This window comes from Pan paniscus, chromosome 8, assembly GCF_029289425.2.
Source record: "Pan paniscus chromosome 8, NHGRI_mPanPan1-v2.0_pri, whole genome shotgun sequence".
Lineage (NCBI taxonomy): Eukaryota > Metazoa > Chordata > Mammalia > Primates > Hominidae > Pan > Pan paniscus.
The window spans coordinates 105,652,143-105,671,154 of NC_073257.2; the positions used below are offsets into that span (position 1 = coordinate 105,652,143).

The 19,012-nt window shown below is 43.7% G+C and overlaps 1 protein-coding gene across 1 annotated transcript in view; it reads left to right on the top strand.

Moving 5' to 3' along the window:
- The first annotated feature begins 698 nt into the window (after positions 1–698).
- PDE6C (phosphodiesterase 6C) overlaps positions 699–19,012 on the top strand; it is a 55,443-nt gene continuing 37,129 nt past the window's right edge. The window contains exons 1-8 of the mRNA XM_003825372.5: positions 699–1,178; positions 8,606–8,758; positions 8,865–8,954; positions 9,906–10,046; positions 13,537–13,611; positions 14,602–14,666; positions 14,767–14,833; positions 17,213–17,260. Of these exons, the coding sequence (XP_003825420.1) occupies positions 699–1,178; positions 8,606–8,758; positions 8,865–8,954; positions 9,906–10,046; positions 13,537–13,611; positions 14,602–14,666; positions 14,767–14,833; positions 17,213–17,260 (1,119 nt within the window). The remainder of the gene's footprint in view (positions 1,179–8,605; positions 8,759–8,864; positions 8,955–9,905; positions 10,047–13,536; positions 13,612–14,601; positions 14,667–14,766; positions 14,834–17,212; positions 17,261–19,012) is intronic.

The following is a 19,012-nucleotide window of genomic DNA, read 5'->3' on the forward strand; positions in this document are numbered from 1 at the left end:
AAAACACTTCTGAGGTCAAGCTTTCTGAAGTGACAGGGATTGAGAGGTGAAGGTTCTAGAGAAAGAGGAGGCCAAGCAACCTTGGTGATCAAAAGACTTTTAAGAAAAGGAAAGATTAATATTCACCTTTATGTTGCAGTGATGCAAACTGTTCCATATCTCCCAGATGTTCATTACAGTTGCTATATAAACAAAAAAAATCCAAGCACTTCTGAGGTCTAAGTAGTTTTACTTCCTATAGCTATCATACAAGAACGATTCAAAGTGCCAATTGTTGCCAATGTCGTGTCATTCATGGATATGTCAGTGATTCTTCCTTGCTGTGGACAGCAGCCGACATTCAGTTATTTTTCTGGAATAGACACCTCAGCTTGCTACTTGCTGGGCTGATCTAAGATACTCTGAAGATTCGCTAGGGACTTATGAGCTACTAATGCTCAGGGATTTAGTGTCCTGAAGAACTCTTTAATCCTGTGCTTCCTGAATCCCACCCTAAGCCAGGGCCTTCTGTCACATCCCAAGAGTTACAGGCAGTTTGAAAGCTCTGCTTTCTGCTTGACCTTTGGAAGTCCTATGAGGGACCATTTACGGTTTCCTCAGTAATTTCCACCAGGATGAATTTCCTTCTCATCACTCTGCCTCAGGTAGTGCTCTGAAGGTCGTCCTTTCTGAACAAACACAGCAAAGCAAGCCACACCATGGGTGAGATCAACCAAGATGCCGTGGAGAAATACCTGGAGGAGAACCCTCAGTTTGCCAAGGAGTACTTTGACAGGAAGTTGCGGGTGGAGGTGCTGGGAGAAATCTTCAAGAACAGCCAGGTGCCAGTCCAGTCCAGCATGTCCTTCTCTGAGCTGACCCAGGTGGAGGAGTCGGCCCTGTGCTTGGAGCTGCTGTGGACCGTGCAGGAGGAGGGGGGCACCCCAGAGCAGGGGGTTCACAGGGCCCTGCAGAGGCTGGCCCACCTGCTCCAGGCTGACCGCTGCAGCATGTTCCTGTGCCGGTCCCGGAACGGCATACCTGAGGTGGCCTCTAGGTTGCTGGATGTCACCCCCACCTCCAAGTTTGAGGACAACCTGGTGGGCCCTGACAAAGAAGTTGTGTTTCCATTGGACATTGGGATAGTGGGTTGGGCTGCTCACACGAAGAAAACTCATAATGTCCCAGATGTGAAAAAGGTAGGTGGCCTTATGACAGTGGGGCAGAGGTCTTGGCAGGGTCAGGGAGGAACAAATGGGAAAGAGAGATAGTGCTATCCTTGTGGCATTAGTTTGGCAATAACCGGGGGAATGTGGGTGGCAGGGAAGAGGATCACCCAGGCCTAGTGTTGCCAAATTTAGCAAATGAAATTTCAAGTTGCCCAGTTGAACTTGAATTTCAGATAAACAATGAATTATTATTTTCTGAAGTATAAGTATGTCCCATGTAAAGTTTGGCATTTTATCAGGTGATCCTACCTGGACCTGGTGCATTCCACACACCCTCCCTTACGCCTCCTCCAGTGCTCTGGGGGACTTTCCTTCTCAGCAACACCAGCAAAACAAACTACCCCACTAGGGAGATGGGCCAACGTGCCCAGATGCCAAGACTTGTGAACTGCTCCCCATGCCTCTCATTCACAGTCCTTTGAAAACATTCAGGTTTTTTGGATGGCTTTGCTAGTAAATCAATTCTTTCATCTATCGACCAAATGTGCAAAGAGAAAAAATGATGCCATTTGAAAGTTCAGATGTTCAAATTTGGAATTCATTACATATGTGAATTTAGGTGATGGTTAAGTGCAATTGACCACTCCCACTGCTCTATAACCCAGATCTTTCAAGAATGAATTCCAATCATGTAAGTGGGACATTTGGACCCTCTTGAAGACCAACAGCATACTGCACAAATACAAGGCATTGAGATGCCCCTTATAGAAATAGAAAAACTTTATTCTTACCATTAGAGTACATGTTCATTTTTAAACAATTATAAGATACAAATAAACCAGAGGAGGAAATGCTAATCACCCATCATCCCTCCCCTCAGCAATAATCAAGGGTACCAGCTTGGAGATTCTCCTGGCAGCTCCTTCTCTACACATGTGGTCCATTATTACAGTTTACCATTAACAAAAAGGGAAAAGTGGATTATGATGGAAGAGAGTTGAATGGGAACAACTTGTGAAATGCTTTCTGTGCAGGGGTGAATAGGGCAGCTGGAGAAGCAGGAGGATAATCTCCTAAATGCCTCCTGAAGCTGATTATAGGGGGAGGGTCACACGGACCCAAGAGGTGTGGAAGTCATCAAACACGAGCGGCTCTCTGCAAACAACCACAGAACACCGCTCAGGTGCAAGGGTTACCATGGGGCCTGGTAGGGCTTCAGTCCTGAATAATTCCTCCTTTCAGTAAGTTTAAGCTGGGTTAAATTTGCTTTTGAGCCTGACTGCAGCTGCTTCAAGTGTCTAAATGGATGCTCATCCTTAGGGCAAAGTTCTCTAGACAACCAACTGGAAGGCAATGTCTGCACATCCTGAGGTTTTTCTCATGGGAATACGCTCCTTGAGGGTCCCCAACTGAGCCCATCCCTGCTAGCACATCAAACTTGAAAAAGTGACATTCAGCAATTTTTTGAAAGGCTTTTAAAGAAGAGATGGGTAAAATGATTTCTGCTGTTATACTTTGATGAGCCCAGTTCTCTGTGGTGAGAAGGAAATAAGAGCATGGAGCTGCTTGGAGGTGGTTTTGGTCTGCGGCTGTCCATGGTGAGCATCACGGCATGGACGGAGCACTTCATCTGGGAGTGGGGAGTCTCTCCTCTCTTCTCTGGAGGACTCCTGGCTGTTCTGGGTGGGACACAGAGAAATGTGTGTTGAAGACACATACGGTTCTGTGCTCACGAGAAAGACGAGACCTCATTGGTTCTTCATTTCAACTGCTTCTTCACATTTTTTTCTCTCTAGAGTGGGGATTTCCAACTCTGGCTGTACATTAAAACCATATTAAGCTGTGTGCAGTGGCTCACGCCTGTAATCCCAGCACTTTGGGAGGCCACGGTGGGTGGATGGCTTAAGCCCAGGAGTTCGAGACCAGGCTGGCCAACATGGAAAACCCCTGTCTCTACCAAAAATACAAAAATAAGCCAGGCATGGTGGTGTGTGCCTGGAGTCCCAGCTACTTGGAAGGTTGAGATGGGAGGATGGCCTGAGCCTGGGAGGCTCTGCAGTGAGCTGTGTTCACACACTGCACTCCAGCCTGGGTGACAGAATGAAACCCTGTCTCAAAAAATAAACACAATCCACAAAACCATATTGGTGGCTTTAGTGTTACAGCGGACTCTCAAAGATTAGAATTCAGGCATTAGTATTTTTATTTTATTATTTATTTATTTTTGAGACAGTCTTGCTCCATCACCCAGGCTGGAGTGCGATGGCGCTATCTTGGCTCACTGCAACCTCTGCCTCCCGGGTTCAAGCAATTATCCTGCCTCAGCACCCTGAGTAGCTGGGACTACAGAGGTGCGCCACTATGCCTGGCTAATTTTTGTATTTTTAGTAGAAACGGGGTTTCACCATGTTGGCCAGGCTGGTACTGAACTCCTGACCTCAGGTGATCCACCTGTCTTGGACTTTCAAAGTGCTGGGATTACAGGCGTGAGCCACTGCGCCCGGCCCAGGCATTGGTATTTTTAAAAAGCTCCCCCAGCTTCTTCTAATATGCAGCCAATGTTGAAAACCACTGCTCTGTTGGGTAAGCAGATACAGGAGGAGGAAGTGAATTTCAAATCAACTGTGGAATATTAGAGATGGAAGGGGCTTATGAAGTCTTTAGCCCAACTCTGTCCTATGGAGGACAGGAAGTTGAGGCCATAGGAGTTGTATCTCCCCCGGGTCCATGGTGTGTGTCTGTGGATGAGAAGGGTTGGAACGGAGGTGGCTGAGTATGTGTCCAGTGCTGTTTGCCTACCTTACACCCCTGCAGTTTCACGTGCTTTAGCCGCTGCAGTAAGATTTGCAACGGGAAAGGAAGTAGAAACCAATGTTTCAAATGAAATATCTGATTAATTCTTCCCCCTTTCATTGCACTTGACAATTTAAACAACGTTCTCTGACAAGGATCATATTTTTTATTTCCAGCCTGTGTAGTAGGAATTGTTCAAAGTTAGGTAGACAGGAAGTGGCAGATCTGGGGCAATAACTCAGGTCTTGGAGGCCTCCCTCTTTCTATAATATCCCTGACCACACACAACTTTCCTCTGGCTAGCAGTGTGGGCGCAGGTGAGGGAAAGACTTCTCACACCTAGACAAAGGTACAGAACTACATACTCCCAACCTTGGAGGGTCCATGAAGGTAACAGGGAAGCCACTAGTATAGGGAGAGGGCTGTGGCATCAGACAGACCTGGGTGAAGATCCATGTCTGTGACTTAGTAACTGTGTGATGGAGTTTCTACCCCTAAGAAATGGAGATAAGCAAATGTACAGATTAAATGTATATAAAGGACCTGACTCATAGTAGATGCTCAATAAATGATAGCTGTGATAATATTGTCATTATGCCAGTAGGCGTTTAGGAGCTGGATATGGTTGGCCAAAAAAGGGTCAGTGATTATTGCCTGTTTTAAAACAAGTTGAAGGCAGGAAGACTTTTTTTTTTTTTTTTTTTGAGACGGAATCTCACTCTGTCACGAGGCTGGAGTGCAATGGCGCGATCTCGGCTCACTGCAACCTCTGCCTCCCAAGTTAGAGCCATTCTCCTGCCTCAGCCTCCCCAGTAGCTGGGATTACAGGCATGCACCACCATGCCCAGCTAATTTTTGTATTTTTAGTAGAGACAGGGTTTCACCATGTTGGCCAGGCTGGTCTTGAACTCCTGACCTCGTGATCTGCCCACATAGGCCTCCCAAAGTGCTGAGAGGAAGACTTTTAACAACAGGAAACTGAGAGATATCCTCTTTAAGTTGTTTTTTTCTCTATTCGGAAAGCTGTCCATAAACTATGGGTGATCCTGATTCTGACTGTGGTTTAAAAGTCCTCCTTCCTCTCTCTTCCTTTCCTCCTCTACTTCTGCTTTGGATCTCAGGGGTTAAGGGTGTTTAATCAGGATTTAGCAATACTGACATCTGATGAGGGATCAGGCCTCCTGTTGCTCTAAACAATGTTCTCCAGCTGCCTTCAAGGGCTTCTCTGAAGAACCATCAAGGGACACACGCAGGATTTATGCAAAGAAACTTCGCTAAGGATTTTTTGAGCTAGAGAAAATAAAACACAAAAACCCCTCCCCCATCCCCATCCTGTAACTTAATGGCTGGTTTATCTAGGGCTTTCAGATGCAATAATAAGCAAGTATCAAATTTTGAAACTTACAAGCCATTTTCTCAAAACAGTCCATTGAACTTAACATTTCCTTGTGTTTAGAATCTGGAATAAAATGGCATTAAGTTTGAAGCTGCAGAGTGAAATGTGTTTGCAAAGAAGTGCTGCCAGCTAAGCATGGTGGCTTACACCTGTAATCTCAGCACTTTGGGAAGCTGAGGTGGGCGGATCACCTGAGGTCAGGAGTTTGTGACCAGCCTGGCCAACATGGCGAAAACCTGTCCCTACTAAAAATACAAAAATTAGCCAGGTGTGGTGTCAGGTGTCTGTAATCCCAGCTACTTGGGAGGCTGAGGCAGGAGAATCGCTTGAACCTGGAAGGTGAAGCCTGCAGTGATCAGAGATCATGCCATTGCACTCTAGCCTGGGCAACGAGAGCAAAACTCTGTCTCAAAAAAAAGAAAGAAAGAAGTCCTGGCTAACTTCACCCCATGGTGCACGTTTCTGGTATTTTGATGATTCCTTTAGTGCCCAGGCTGTGTAAATGAAGGTGATGTGATCTGCATGGATAACAGGGTGGAAGGGAAACAATGGGAGCTGGCCTAGACAAGCAGTGGATTAAGAGAAAGAATCTAACAAAAACTGCAGACACTTTGGTCTGAGGGTGAAGATGCTATGGGGAAACAGAGAGAGGTAACAGATAAAATGGATAGAAAAGAAATGTGGTTCTTGGTGGCATGAGTGAGGGAGTGTGCTGGCCTTCTGGAGGAAGGGTGCTCCGCGGTATGGGAGGCCTACATCCAGCTACGGGCATCTGATTTCTTCAGTGATTTGAACTGGCTAGAAAAATTAAAACTAGAAGCAAAATGGTAATTGCAAAAGAACTACTTCTCATTCAGGAAAGCCTAGAAAAGTACTAAGTTTCTCTTCCTAGTACTTACTGAATACTATGTGCCAGATACTCTTTTTTTTTCTAAGTGCTCAGCCTATCCTATGTTATTCTATCTTCACATCAGGAATTCTAGGCAGTAGATGGAAGCATTACCCCTATTTTCAGATTACAAAACGAGGACACAGAAGGTAAGTAACACACCCAGGACCATACAGCTAGTACACTGGGGCCCAGTTTCAGCCAAGAAAGTCTGACTCCAATACCTTCCTTGCCTTTATGCAATGCTGATGCCTCAAGAGTTGGTTTGTGTGTTTCCACTTTGGGAAAGGTATAGAAGAGATCTGGAGTGAGGGGCTGCCTTTATCCCCTTTACATCACATATTTCCTCTGAGAGCGGTACCATTTCTGGTGATCCTCTGCAGGAGTGATTCCCCATTGGGTTGAGCCTAAGAATTACCTGGGCCACGTAAAAGTGCAGGTTCCACTGTAGGAGATTAGGATTCAGTGCATCTGCTGCATTAATCTGCAGGTGATTCTGAGGCATATCTCAGGACTGCTAATCTCATTTGAGCTCTGTGAGTTCTATTGGCCAACCAGCCCTTGTTCCCTGGTGGAAACTCTGGCCTGGAAATGACACACCCAGAAAATTCTCACATTTTTTTCTATGGGAAACCAGACAGAATCCAGTCTGCAAGGTTTGTGCTGCTTTTAGAAGCACTGCCAACACAGGGAAATGAAAATAATACAACTGTGGGAGGAATACCGCACTAATTTTGGCCAACGAGTCTCAGAGTTAAGGCTGAAGTTCAGTTCTAATTGAAGAAGTCCTAGGTTCAAAGGGAAGAATGTCATGACCCAAGGAAGGCTGGGTCTAAACCCACCGTGAGTGGCGATTCTCTGAAATGATAGCTAATAAGATAATTGCCTTCCTTGACCTTTTTCTCAAGCCCTTCCATTTGTGCGCTTCTCCAGACTCATTACTCAGCCTCTGCTATGGCCAGTGGATTAGAATTATCTCTTGAATCTACTCTATGAGGTCTGAATCTGGGAAGATCCACTTTCCTCTCTCCCAGAGAAAGAAAAAAAAAATAGGAATGGAAGACATAAGCTTGGTAGAACATTAAAAACCTGATAAGCATCTGATGCTGGCAAGAGGGTAGTCCTTGGTCCTTTCACACAGGGTCAGTGGAAGTTAGAATGTGAACCTTTCTTTTTCTTTTTCTTTTTTTTGAGACAGAGTTTTGCTCTTGTTGCCCAGGCTGGAGTACAATGGCGCGATCTCGGCTTACTGCAACCTCCGTCTCCCGGGTTCAAGCGACTCTCCTGCCTCAGCCTCCTGAGTAGCGGAGACTACAGGGGCATGCCACCACACTTGGCTAGTTTTTGTATTTTAGTAGAGACAGGGTTTCATCATGTTGGCCAGGCTGGTCTCGAACTCCTGACCTCAGGTGATCCGCCTGCCTTGGCCTCCCAAAGTACTGGGATTACAGGCGTGAACCACCCTGCCCAGCCTCAGAATGTGAACCTTTCATCAAAGTAATCTATGTAAAGAAAAACTGTATGTTCCTGTGGATCCAGCAAAAGGGATTTCCTTTTTTGGGAATCTGTCACATAAAAATAAAAGCAAGAAGGATTAGTGCAGTATTGTTGGTAGTGGGGAAAACTATACACAGGCAAAATCAGTAAAGGACAGTTGAGTGGATCGTAAAGCACCCAGGGTGGAGTAGTGTGCACGAATCTAAGAGGTGAGTTCACATCCGTATGCATTGGTCTTCAGGGAAGTCCCTAAGACACTGTTAAGTGATGAAATTATTATAAGCAATTAGAAAAGGAAATTTTAGAAAAAATAGAAAACTCTTTGTTCAAGCATAGAGAAAGGCATAGGAGACACACCAGCAGTTAGCACGGATTTCTTCTAGTAGGCTAGATTGGAAGGAACTGGGGGCAATGATAATTTTTGCTTTATGTTATGACATATGGGTTGATGATTTCAAGTGCATGTTTTCCCTTTGTAATGAGAGAGAAGCGCTCTATGAACTGTGTCTGTATTCCTAGCTGTGCTCTCCTTCCCTGCATGTACTTGCTGTCTATTGTAACCTTGTGCCTTCCCCTCTCTTCCTCTTAGCACCTCACTTTTCACTTGGCTGTCTGATCACCTCTTTTCTTCTGGCCCAACCTTAGCCTAACCTAAATAGGCCATAGCTCAGGTTGGCAGCGCTTATTCTGAAATGGGCAATTCCATTCTATGCAGTCATAGGATGGCAGGTGGAGTGGGATTGTTTACTGGGGACCACTGTACTGGAGCCCTGGTTATCTGTTGGTAGCATTTAAGTGAGAGAGAATGATCTGTCAGCATCCCTAGATCTACCACTCTATGATTTTGTGCCACTTTGACAAATATGTGACTGTCTCTTTCAGAACAGCCATTTTTCTGACTTCATGGACAAGCAAACTGGGTATGTCACTAAGAACCTGCTGGCAACCCCGATCGTGGTGGGCAAGGAGGTTCTTGCTGTGATCATGGCAGTTAACAAAGTAAATGCATCTGAATTTTCCAAACAGGATGAAGAGGTAATGCTAACCCTGGGCATCTGGTTGGAGGCTCAGGAAATTTATTTGTTGTATAACCAAAGAAAAGATATCACAACCATAACTTGTTATTCTCTGCCGTCTGTAGGTCTTTTCCAAATACCTCAACTTTGTGTCTATCATCCTAAGGCTTCATCACACCAGCTACATGTACAATATTGAATCCCGAAGAAGCCAGGTAAAAGGAAGGCAGCATTAGTCATTCCATGCTGACCTATTCTGACAAAACCGCCCAGAGACAACAAATTCAGACCCCTCCTATTCCTCCTGGGGGTTTAAGCCACGTGGAGCCGATCCCCAAACTTCAGTCCCACGTGTCCTCTCATGATCTTCCTGCCACTCTCCCCACCCACACTCCCCTGCACCCCAAGCTCTCCAATTGTGTGCACAACTGGCTTGGCTTTCTTCAATCTAGATCCTGAGTGGACTTGGCATTTCTGTCTATGAGATGGTGATGACAATTATGGTACCTACTTCAGATGGTTGTTGTGACTATTAGTGATTAGCTCTCACATAAAGCTTGTAGAAATTCCTGGGTCATGGTAAACCTATTAATTTGAGGAGCATATTATTCTTAACTCCATGAGACAGAGGGATAAAGGGCACTATTAGTACCTAAGATACCTAGGTCTGGCCCACTCTCTGGACCTCAGTTTCCTCACCAGTACAATGCACGAGTAGAGGTTGAGAGGGAGGTCCCTTCCCGTTTGAATTCTCCAGGTAAGGTTACCTCCAACTAGCTCAGGATGCATGGAAGGAGGTATGTGGCTCTCTCCACATCAGGGCCAGCAGGAGCCAGTGGGCCACCAATACTGGATTCTCCGCCCAGGGACCATCCCTGCATCCCATTTCAGGGCACTTCCCCTTTGGAGCCAAAACATCTAGACACAGGAACCAATCATAGCTTCTCTCTCTCCATAGACCCGCAGCCTTGCAAAAGTCTACTCATCATCTCACCTAGAGGATCTGAGTAGTTTGTTGGATGTACACATGTTCAAAATCAGAATTGCACTTTCCAATGATATGCATTTATTTTATTTGATGCACCTCATGTTTTCTTGTGGTGAATGCTCTATCTCTCCATAGCATACTTTATTCTAACTGTTTTCTTTTTGATACCTACTTTCAGATCCTTATGTGGTCAGCCAATAAAGTATTTGAAGAACTCACAGATGTTGAGCGACAGTTTCACAAAGCGCTCTACACGGTTAGAACATATCTGAACTGTGAACGATACTCCATTGGACTGTTGGACATGACCAAGGAGAAGGTTCTTATTATTCTACACATTTTTTTCTCATCTAACATCGCCTATAAAACACACATCACAGGAAATGTGATCCTTAAAAAACAGATACACTATGTAAATAATTAGTCATGATTGATCACAAGAACAGAGGTAAAAGTGTGTGTCTTGGAGCAAAAAAGATGTAGGCTTGAATCTTGGTTTTCCCACTTCCTAGTAGTATGGGTTTTCAGCAAGTCTGGTTTTTTTTTTTTTACATTGATTAATAGACTATTTTTAGAGTAGTATTGACAGAAAAATTGATTATAAAGTACGGAGTTTCCTCTTCCCTCCCAATCTCCTCTCCCAGTTTCCCTGTTATTAATATCTTGCATTAGTGTGGTGTGATGAATCAATATTGATATATTATTATTAACTAAAGTCCATAGTTTACATGAGGGTTCATCCTTTGTGCAGTTCTCTGGGTTTTGACAAATGTGTAATGTCATATATCTGCTACTACAGTATCAGACAGACTACTTTCAGTGCCTCAAAGCCCTCTGTGCTTCACATATTCAACCTTTCCTCACCCCTTCCAAACTCCTGGTAGCCACAGTTTTTTTTTTTTTTTTTTTTTGCTGTTTCTATAGTTTTTGCCTTTTCCAGAATGCCATATAGTTGGAATCATACAGTATGTAGCTTTTTCAGACTGGCTTTTCACTTTGAAATATGCATTTAAGTTTCCTCCATGTCTTTTCATGACTCAATAGCTAATTTCTTTTTATCACTGAATAATATTCCACTGTATGGCAGGTTTGTGTATCCATTCACCTGTTGAAGGGTATCTTGGTTGCTTCTAATATTTAGTGATTGTGAATAAAGCTGCTATAACCATTGTAGGTAGGTTTATGTGTGTCTACATGTTTTCAACTCAATTGGGTAAATACCGAATAGGGCAATTGCTGGATTATACTGTAAGACAAATTGATCTTTGTAAGAAACTGGCAGACTGTCTTCCAAAGTGACTTTACTGTTTTGCATGTCTACCAGATGCACTTTCTCACCAGCAGTTGTTAATGTCAGTATTTTGGGTATTAGCAGTTGCTGATGTTAGTATTTGGGGTATCAGTTGTGGTATCTCATTGTTGTTTTAATTTTCAATTCCCCAATGACATATGATGTTGAGCATCTTCTCATATGTTTACTTGCCATCTGTATATCTTCTTAGAGAGATAGCTGCTCAGATTTTTTGCCCACATTTTATTATGTTGTTTTCTTATCATTCAATTGTAAGAGTTATTTGTATATTATGGGTCCAAGTCCTTTACCAAATATGTGATTTGCAAATACTTTCTCCCAGTCTGTGGCTTATCTTTTCATTCTCTTAACAGTGTCTGCTGTAGAGCAGAAGGTTTTAATTTTAATGAAGTCCAATTTTTCTATATTTTTTCTTTCATGGATTGTGATTTTGGTGTTGTATCTATGAAGCCTCATCAAACCCAAGTTCACCTAGATCTTCTATGTCATCTCCTATAATTTTTATACTTTTGTGTTTTACATTTAGGTGTATAATCCATTTCAAGTTATTTTTTGTGAAAGGTACAAGTTCTGTTTCTAGATTCACTTTTTTTACATGTAGATGTTCAGTTGTTCCAACAAAATTTGTTGAAAAGACTATCCTTTGTTCATTGCCTTTGCGCCTTTGTCCAAGTTAACTATATTTGTAAGGGTCTATTTCTGGGTTCTCTATTTTGTTTCATTGATTCATTTGTCCATTCTTTCACTAATACCACACTGTCTTGATTATTGCAGCTTCATGGCAAATCTTAAGTCAGGTAGTGTCAGCTTTTTGATTTTGTTCTTCTTGTCAGCAAGTCTTTTAACCTACCTGATTCTTGGCTTCTTCATCTGTAAAATGAGGACATCTCTCTTATCAATTGTGAGAATTAGAGATTTTATATTTTTTTATATATATAAACACTATATGTACATAGTGTCTAGAATTTACACAGTAGGTGGATAATCAATATTATCTTTACCAACTTTAGGTTTTTGTATTCTAAAAAAAATTTAATTAAAGTAGAAATATTGAAACATGTAATATTATTCACAATATAATGCCCTTGTGTCATCTTCTTTAATTCTGTTGCTACCCTTCTAGTTCAAAATAACTAACGATACCATATTATTTATATATTTTTTCTTTTGTTTTCTTTCCTTTTTTTGAGACTCTGTCTTGGTCTGTCACCAGGCTGGAGTGCAGTGGCATGATCTTGGCTCACTGCAACCTCAGCCTCCCAGGTTCAAGCGATTCTCATGCCTCAGTAGCTGGGATTATAGGCCTGTACCACCACGTCCACTGATTTTCGGTATTTTAGTAGAGACAGGATTTCGCCATGTTGGCCAGACTGGTCTTGAACTCCTGTCCTCAAGTGATCCGCTCGCCTTGGCCTCTCAAAGTGCTGGGATTACAGGCATGAGCCACCGCACCTGGCCTTATTTATATTTCTTCATATTCATGTGATTGGAAGTTATTTTTTCAGAGTAATTGTTCTAAGTGGATAAACATAGGATGAAGCACTAGGAGAGCTGGGTTCTGATCTTGGTTCTGGGACTTCGTAGCTGAGTATGTTGGTTAGGATTCTTTTGGCTATAAGAAACATCAGACACAGCTAAAAGCATCTCTAACAATATGATATTTATTCTCCTACTTAACAAGGTAGGGCAGCGCTAGTACTGGTTGATTCAGAGATCAGTGCAGTCATTAAAGTCCAGGTGCTTTCTCTTTCTTCCTGGCAAGGTCTCTGCTACCTGCAGCGTGTTGGTGAGGCCTCCTCTTATGGTGGAAAGATGGCTGTTGCAGCTCAAATCATTGGCACATAGGCATGACACAACTGGGAGGCATTTTCTCCAAATGTCACTCTCATCAGCTTTTATCTGAGGAATACCTTTTGCCAGTAGTCCCTCAGCAGACTTCTCCCCCTTCTTCAATGTCCAGATCTGGGCCACATACCTGCCCTTAAACTGATCTAGGCACCTCATGTAGACCACTCATGGGCTGTGGTCTGATGGAAAATTACCACCTGATACTCAAATCGCATCAGGTTATGCTAGCAAGGAAAAGACAGAGAATGAATGTTGGGTAAAGCAACCAACATTTTGCCACTCTGTGTGACCTTGGCCAAGCCTTTTAAACCAGATTTAGCTTAATTGTCTATGAAAGAATTGCTATACATTGAGTATTTTGAACTATGTGCCAGGGTAGATGTTACATATGTATTATTCATTTAATCCTCACAACAATTCTTTAGCACAAATTCTATTGTTATCCCTATTTTACAGATGTAAAAGGTTAAGTAACGTGTTAACAGTCAAAAATTCCTAACCAGTATTGCTGGGAATTGTAGATCTTTCAGCACTAAAATTCCAGAATTACGTAGATTAACATAAAATATACAAACACATAAAATTCATATAAGATATGGTAGGTCATGGAACAGTGTGTTTAATGATACTTAAATCTAATTGCCTCCAGGAATTCTACGATGAATGGCCAATCAAGCTTGGAGAAGTAGAACCTTATAAAGGTCCAAAGACACCTGATGGCAGGGTACGTGCAAATGTCTTCCTTGATGCCATCTGTGCATGGTGTCAGGTGCTAAAATCAAGAGGCCACAGTGCATAGAGCACTGGCCTGGGAAGACCTGGAGTAGTAGAAACAGCACTAGACAAGGAGTTTGAGGTTCTAGTCCCAGCTATGCCCCAAGCTAGAGCTGATTGGCCCCTGCCTTAACTCCTTGTTGAACCTCTCCGTTTCCTTTTCTATAAAGCCAGGGCTTGGTAGACCAGTGGTTCCCAACTGGAAGGGATGCATCAGAGCCACCTGCACAACATTTTAAAGAAGTACCTGGGCCCTTCTTCAGATATGTGGGATTAGAATCTCTAAGGAAGGGTTGGGTTAGGTTTACTTTCCCCCTTGACTGCAAGCTTCATGAAGGCAGAAACCCCTGTGTCCATAGCACACAGGAAAGAGAAGGGGATGGATTGTGTCCAGGCCTCAGATTCATCATCTGCCCCATGAAACAGAGAGAATAATTCTCTAGTCCCTTTCAGCTTTGGCAGTGAAACCTCCTGTTTCTGAGGCACCTGTTCAGATAAGTCACTGATGAAAGGAGGGTACGGGTCACTATATATAATATAAAACTGACTACAGTTAAGAAATTACATGATTTGTTCTAGTGAAGTTATTAATGTCAGGTATTTCTGGACAACAAAAGGGATCACTTGAAAATAAAAACAGACTCTCTGATGATTTGGTAGCCAAAGATCCCCCCCACCCCAAAAGCTGTTTGGGGGCAATTCAACTTTTTAAAAACAAAATTTATTTTAGCCTGTGCATGTAGATAAACAGCCAATAATATTTCTGGTTTTATTATAAGTTTGTAGTCAGGATATAAGTAGTTTGATAATTTATGTTATAATATAATGTGGTTGGGAAATAAGGTTCTATTTGTAAGAGTTTTAAAGTACAAGTTCCCCAATGAAAAATGATTTCTTTGGGAAATAACATTATTCCCATAATATCCTCTTTCTTTCTTAGGAAGTCAACTTTTATAAAATCATTGATTACATTTTACATGGAAAAGAAGAGATCAAAGTGATTCCGTGAGTATTGGCAGGAAGTTGCTGCCGCAGTTGCCGTTGTATTTTTGCACATATTGCATTTCTCTATATTGCAATGATTTTTTTTCTTCTCTTCCCCAAGGACGCCTCCTGCAGACCACTGGACACTCATTAGTGGGTTGCCAACATATGTTGCTGAAAATGGATTTGTAAGTTATTGAACAAATTCAAATTTTAAATAATATTGCAAGAAATTCTTATTAGCTAAGAGATAGATACAATTGTGAAAGCAAGAATGCATCCAATAAAAGCTAGATGGGCCGGGCGCGGTGGCTCATGCCTGTAATCCCAGCACTTTGGGAGGCTGAGGCGGGCGAATCATCTGAGGTCAGGAGTTCGAGACCAGCCTGACCAACATGGTGAAACCCCGTCTCTACTAAAAATACAAAATTAGCTGGGCGTGGTGGCACATGCCTGTAATGCCAGCTACTTGGGAGGCTGAGGCAAAAGAATTGCTTGAACCCAGGAGGTGGAGATTGCAGTGAGCCAAGATCGCGCTATTGCACTCCAGCCTGGGCAACAAAGTGAAACTCCACAAAAAAAAAAAAAAAAAAAGCTAGATGATCACTTCCTTTGGCATAGGACAAAGGAGAGAAGAATCTTGACAGTCAAATGTAGATTAACTGGAGACTTCTGAACTCTACACAGAAATATTTAGTCAGCATGAGAAAGGTTCCTCCACCCTCAATTTCTTATTCTGCAGCCACACACATTTCAGATATCCTTTGGAATCCAATGACTATGATTTAATGACTGGGTTTAATTCTATCTCAAGTACATCAGTCAATTTTTTAAAGCATAAATGTGGGGGATGGGGTGGGGATGGTGTGGGATGTGGAACTTTTCAATATTGAGTTAAAAGCTTGGGCCTCTAAGGTCTTGACCCACCTGTAAATGTTCTTATAACATTTAGAACATAATGTTCTTCAAAGAAAGGACTAAAACAGATAATTGCTGATGAAAAGTTTAAAAAAGAATAGGCTGCTTTTTGCCTCTTCAAAAACACAGTTGAAGGGTGCTCAGCCCATCAAATGATTTAATTTATTCAAGTTAGATCATGAAATTAATGCATGGCATGAAAGATTCCTTAAATTTTTAGGCTATATATGCTTATAAAAACTTTGAAAGATTCTCGCATTTTCTGTGTAAGAGTATTACAAAAATAGTAGACATGGTTCATTCAATTATTCTCAGAAAGCACTTACCTTGGGGCCGAGAGGCAGGCAGAGTTTGGTGAGGTGGGGATTTAAGGAGGGAGCCCACTTAGATCTTGTTAGATTGTTAGTTTTTTAGGACTTTTGTGAGCAAGTTGTTAAACTGTTGGCAGCTTGAAATCTCCCATGGCAAGAGAATTGGGACCATGGAAATTGGCAACTGATACAAGCCAAGGATTTCCCCAATTCCCAGCCAGGAGAGCTGATTTCCCCAGCACCCATTCTGGAGCTCACAGTTCTAGTTCCATCCCATAGATTTAAACAAATCACTGAACCTCTTTAGGCTTCCATTTGTTCTTCTTTTTTTTAAAGTATGAACTTAATTGCTAAGATCCCTTCTGGCTTTAAAATGCTGTGATAGCTGGGTGTGGTGGCTCACGCCTGTAATCGTAGCACTTTGGGAGGCCAAGGCAGGTGGATTGCCTGAGGTCAAGAGTTCGAGACCAGCCTGGCCAACATGGTGAAACCTCGTCTTTACTAAAAATAAAAAAATTAGTTGGGCTTGGTGGTGGGTGCCTGTAATCCCAGCTACTTGGGAGGCTGAGGCAGGAGAATTGTTTGAACCCAGGAGGTGGAGGTTGCAGAGAGCTGAGATCGCGCCATTGCACTCCAGCCTGGGAAACAGAGCAAAAACTCCATCTCATAAAATATAAAAAATAAAATCAAATAAAATGCTATGATTTTAATTATCTCTTGGAAAGACATGGTCTTTTATTAAGATCCATTTGTGATTATGACCCAAGGTACAGAAAACTTAAAATGACCCAAAGTTGAGTGATTTCTTGTCCTTATAGATGTGAGCAATAGTCTGTGAATTCCACTAAGTAAAGTGATATCTCTCACTGAATCCTTACTTTGGTGTAACTGAAAACTTATCTGGCTGTTTCCTCCTGCCTCTTAACCATCATCTTCTAACCCAAATCTCACTTTAGGAAGAAGAAGAAGAAGAAGAAAAGCAATCCTAGCTCTGCTGCTCATACTGGCTGTAGCAGAGCTAGGATTTCTCAGCTTTCTCCTCCCCTTGGCCTGAGCAGCCTGTTGCTTTGAATTTGAAGGGGATTCCCTGGAGTCTGGGGGAGTGGGAAGGGGCAGAGACGGTACCACATATCCTCCAGTGATTTAATTAGCAGCAGGGAAGCCATCTTGAATGAGTTGTTAGCAGCTGTGGCCTAGTTGAGGTCCATTTGCCCGCAAGCAGTCAAGAGCCGTGTAGGAAATCCTCACTCCCAATGCATTCTTTCTTATTCTGCTTTGTGGATCAAGAGGGCTCCACTACACAATATTTCAGACCATTTGTCTCCTCTTGCCTTCCAGATCTGTAACATGATGAATGCCCCTGCGGATGAATACTTCACATTTCAGGTAACTGCACTCTGGGTCAGGCCTCACCTCTTGGGGCTGGGGTAGAGGAGTGGATGCTCTCGCCTCTCCTCCACCCCCAGAGTCCGCCTGATGCTCAGGTGTGGCCACAGGCACACACGGGTCCATCTCCCACTCACCCTGGCTGGGCCAGCAAGTAGCAGATTCTTCAGTGAAGGAAGAAAAGAAAGATAAGACAGAAGGCCAGGGAGGGGACCTGCCACTCCTCCATTTGCTCACACTCCTGGTCATTTAGGGCAGTGGTCCCCAACCTTTTTGGCACCAGGGACCGGTTTTGTGGAAGACAATTTTTCCACAGAATGAGGGTGGGGTGGGAGATGGTTTTGGGATGAAACTTCCACCTCAGATCATCAGGCATTAGTTAGATTCTCATAAGGACGGCACAACCCAGATCCCTCACATGCGCAGTTCACAAAAGGGTTCACACTCCTATGAGAATCTGATGCTGCTGATGATCTGACAGGAGGTGGAGCTCAGACGGTCATGTGAGCAATGGGGAGTGACTGTAAATACAGATGAAGTTTCGCCTGAGTACCCACTGCTCTCCTCCTGCTGTACAACCTGCTGGTTCCTAACAGGCCATGGGCCAGTACTGGTTTGCAGTCCAGGGGTTGGGGACCCCTGATCTAAGGGCTCAACAGTTCCTGGCACAGCATTCATGCTCAATAAACGTTCTCTGCATGCATGAATGGCTGGCTACCTCCTACATCCTGAATCCTACTCTCCTGGTGGTTTTCTCAGCAGCCCTTCCCTGCAGCTTATTGCAACTGTTCTCAGGAAAATCAACAATTCTGATTGAGTCTTCAGAGCTTCTCCTGCTGTTAGACTCGGTTGTATCCTTCCTTCTCCACTGTGCAGAGACCCACTGCCTGGGGAATCTGCCTCCACTCACCACCAGATGCTCCCAAGAATCAGCTTCTGTATGTGCTACTCTAGCTGACCCACTTCTCCTCATCAGGGCTTCCTGCTGGAACCTGGTTGCAGACCCGAGTTGATCCCTCCCCACCCCCCGAGTTCATCCAGCCCACGAGAAGGGCCAGCCTGTCATCTTCACCACCCCCTCCCCAACTGTCACCCCCCACCTGTCATCTCTGCCACTCCCTTCTCTACCTGCCCATCCCTCCTCACCTGTCATCCCTGCCACCCACTCCCCACCTGTCACCTCCTCCCAACCTGACTGTTAGAGATAAACTGGCATTTGGCTCCACAGCCTCTTATTTTCTGCCTCTGGGCACTTGTTATTCTCTGTCCTGTATTTAAAAAAACATCCCCTTAGAGCCCTGATCTCAGTCACAAATAGAGACTGCCCTCCCCGGTGGGTACCGTTGGGGTCTGTTTTTCTGTCTATCTCACATACAGAGCCCCATCTCTGCCTTTTAGGAAAAGCCAGCCTTCCCCAGGCTGCAGCGTGCCTCCTTAGCGGCAGAACCACACCACACCTTGGGGAAAGCTGTACACACTTGCTTCGTTACGTGCATCTGCCTGCTCCTCCCTTTGCTGATTGACATGGAAAACATGTAAACACCATATGGCTGCTCTAGCTCCTTCCTCCTTGCAATTGAAGCTTATTTGTGACCATGCTGTGCCCAGGCCTGACCCCTATATTTATGGCAGGTGGATGTCAGAATAGGATGCATGCCAGCAAAAGGGCGACAATGATTTTCTAGAGTCTGAACCTTAAGCAGTCATTGTCTAAACAGGGAGTGGGAATGGAGCTGGCCCAGGAGAACGCAG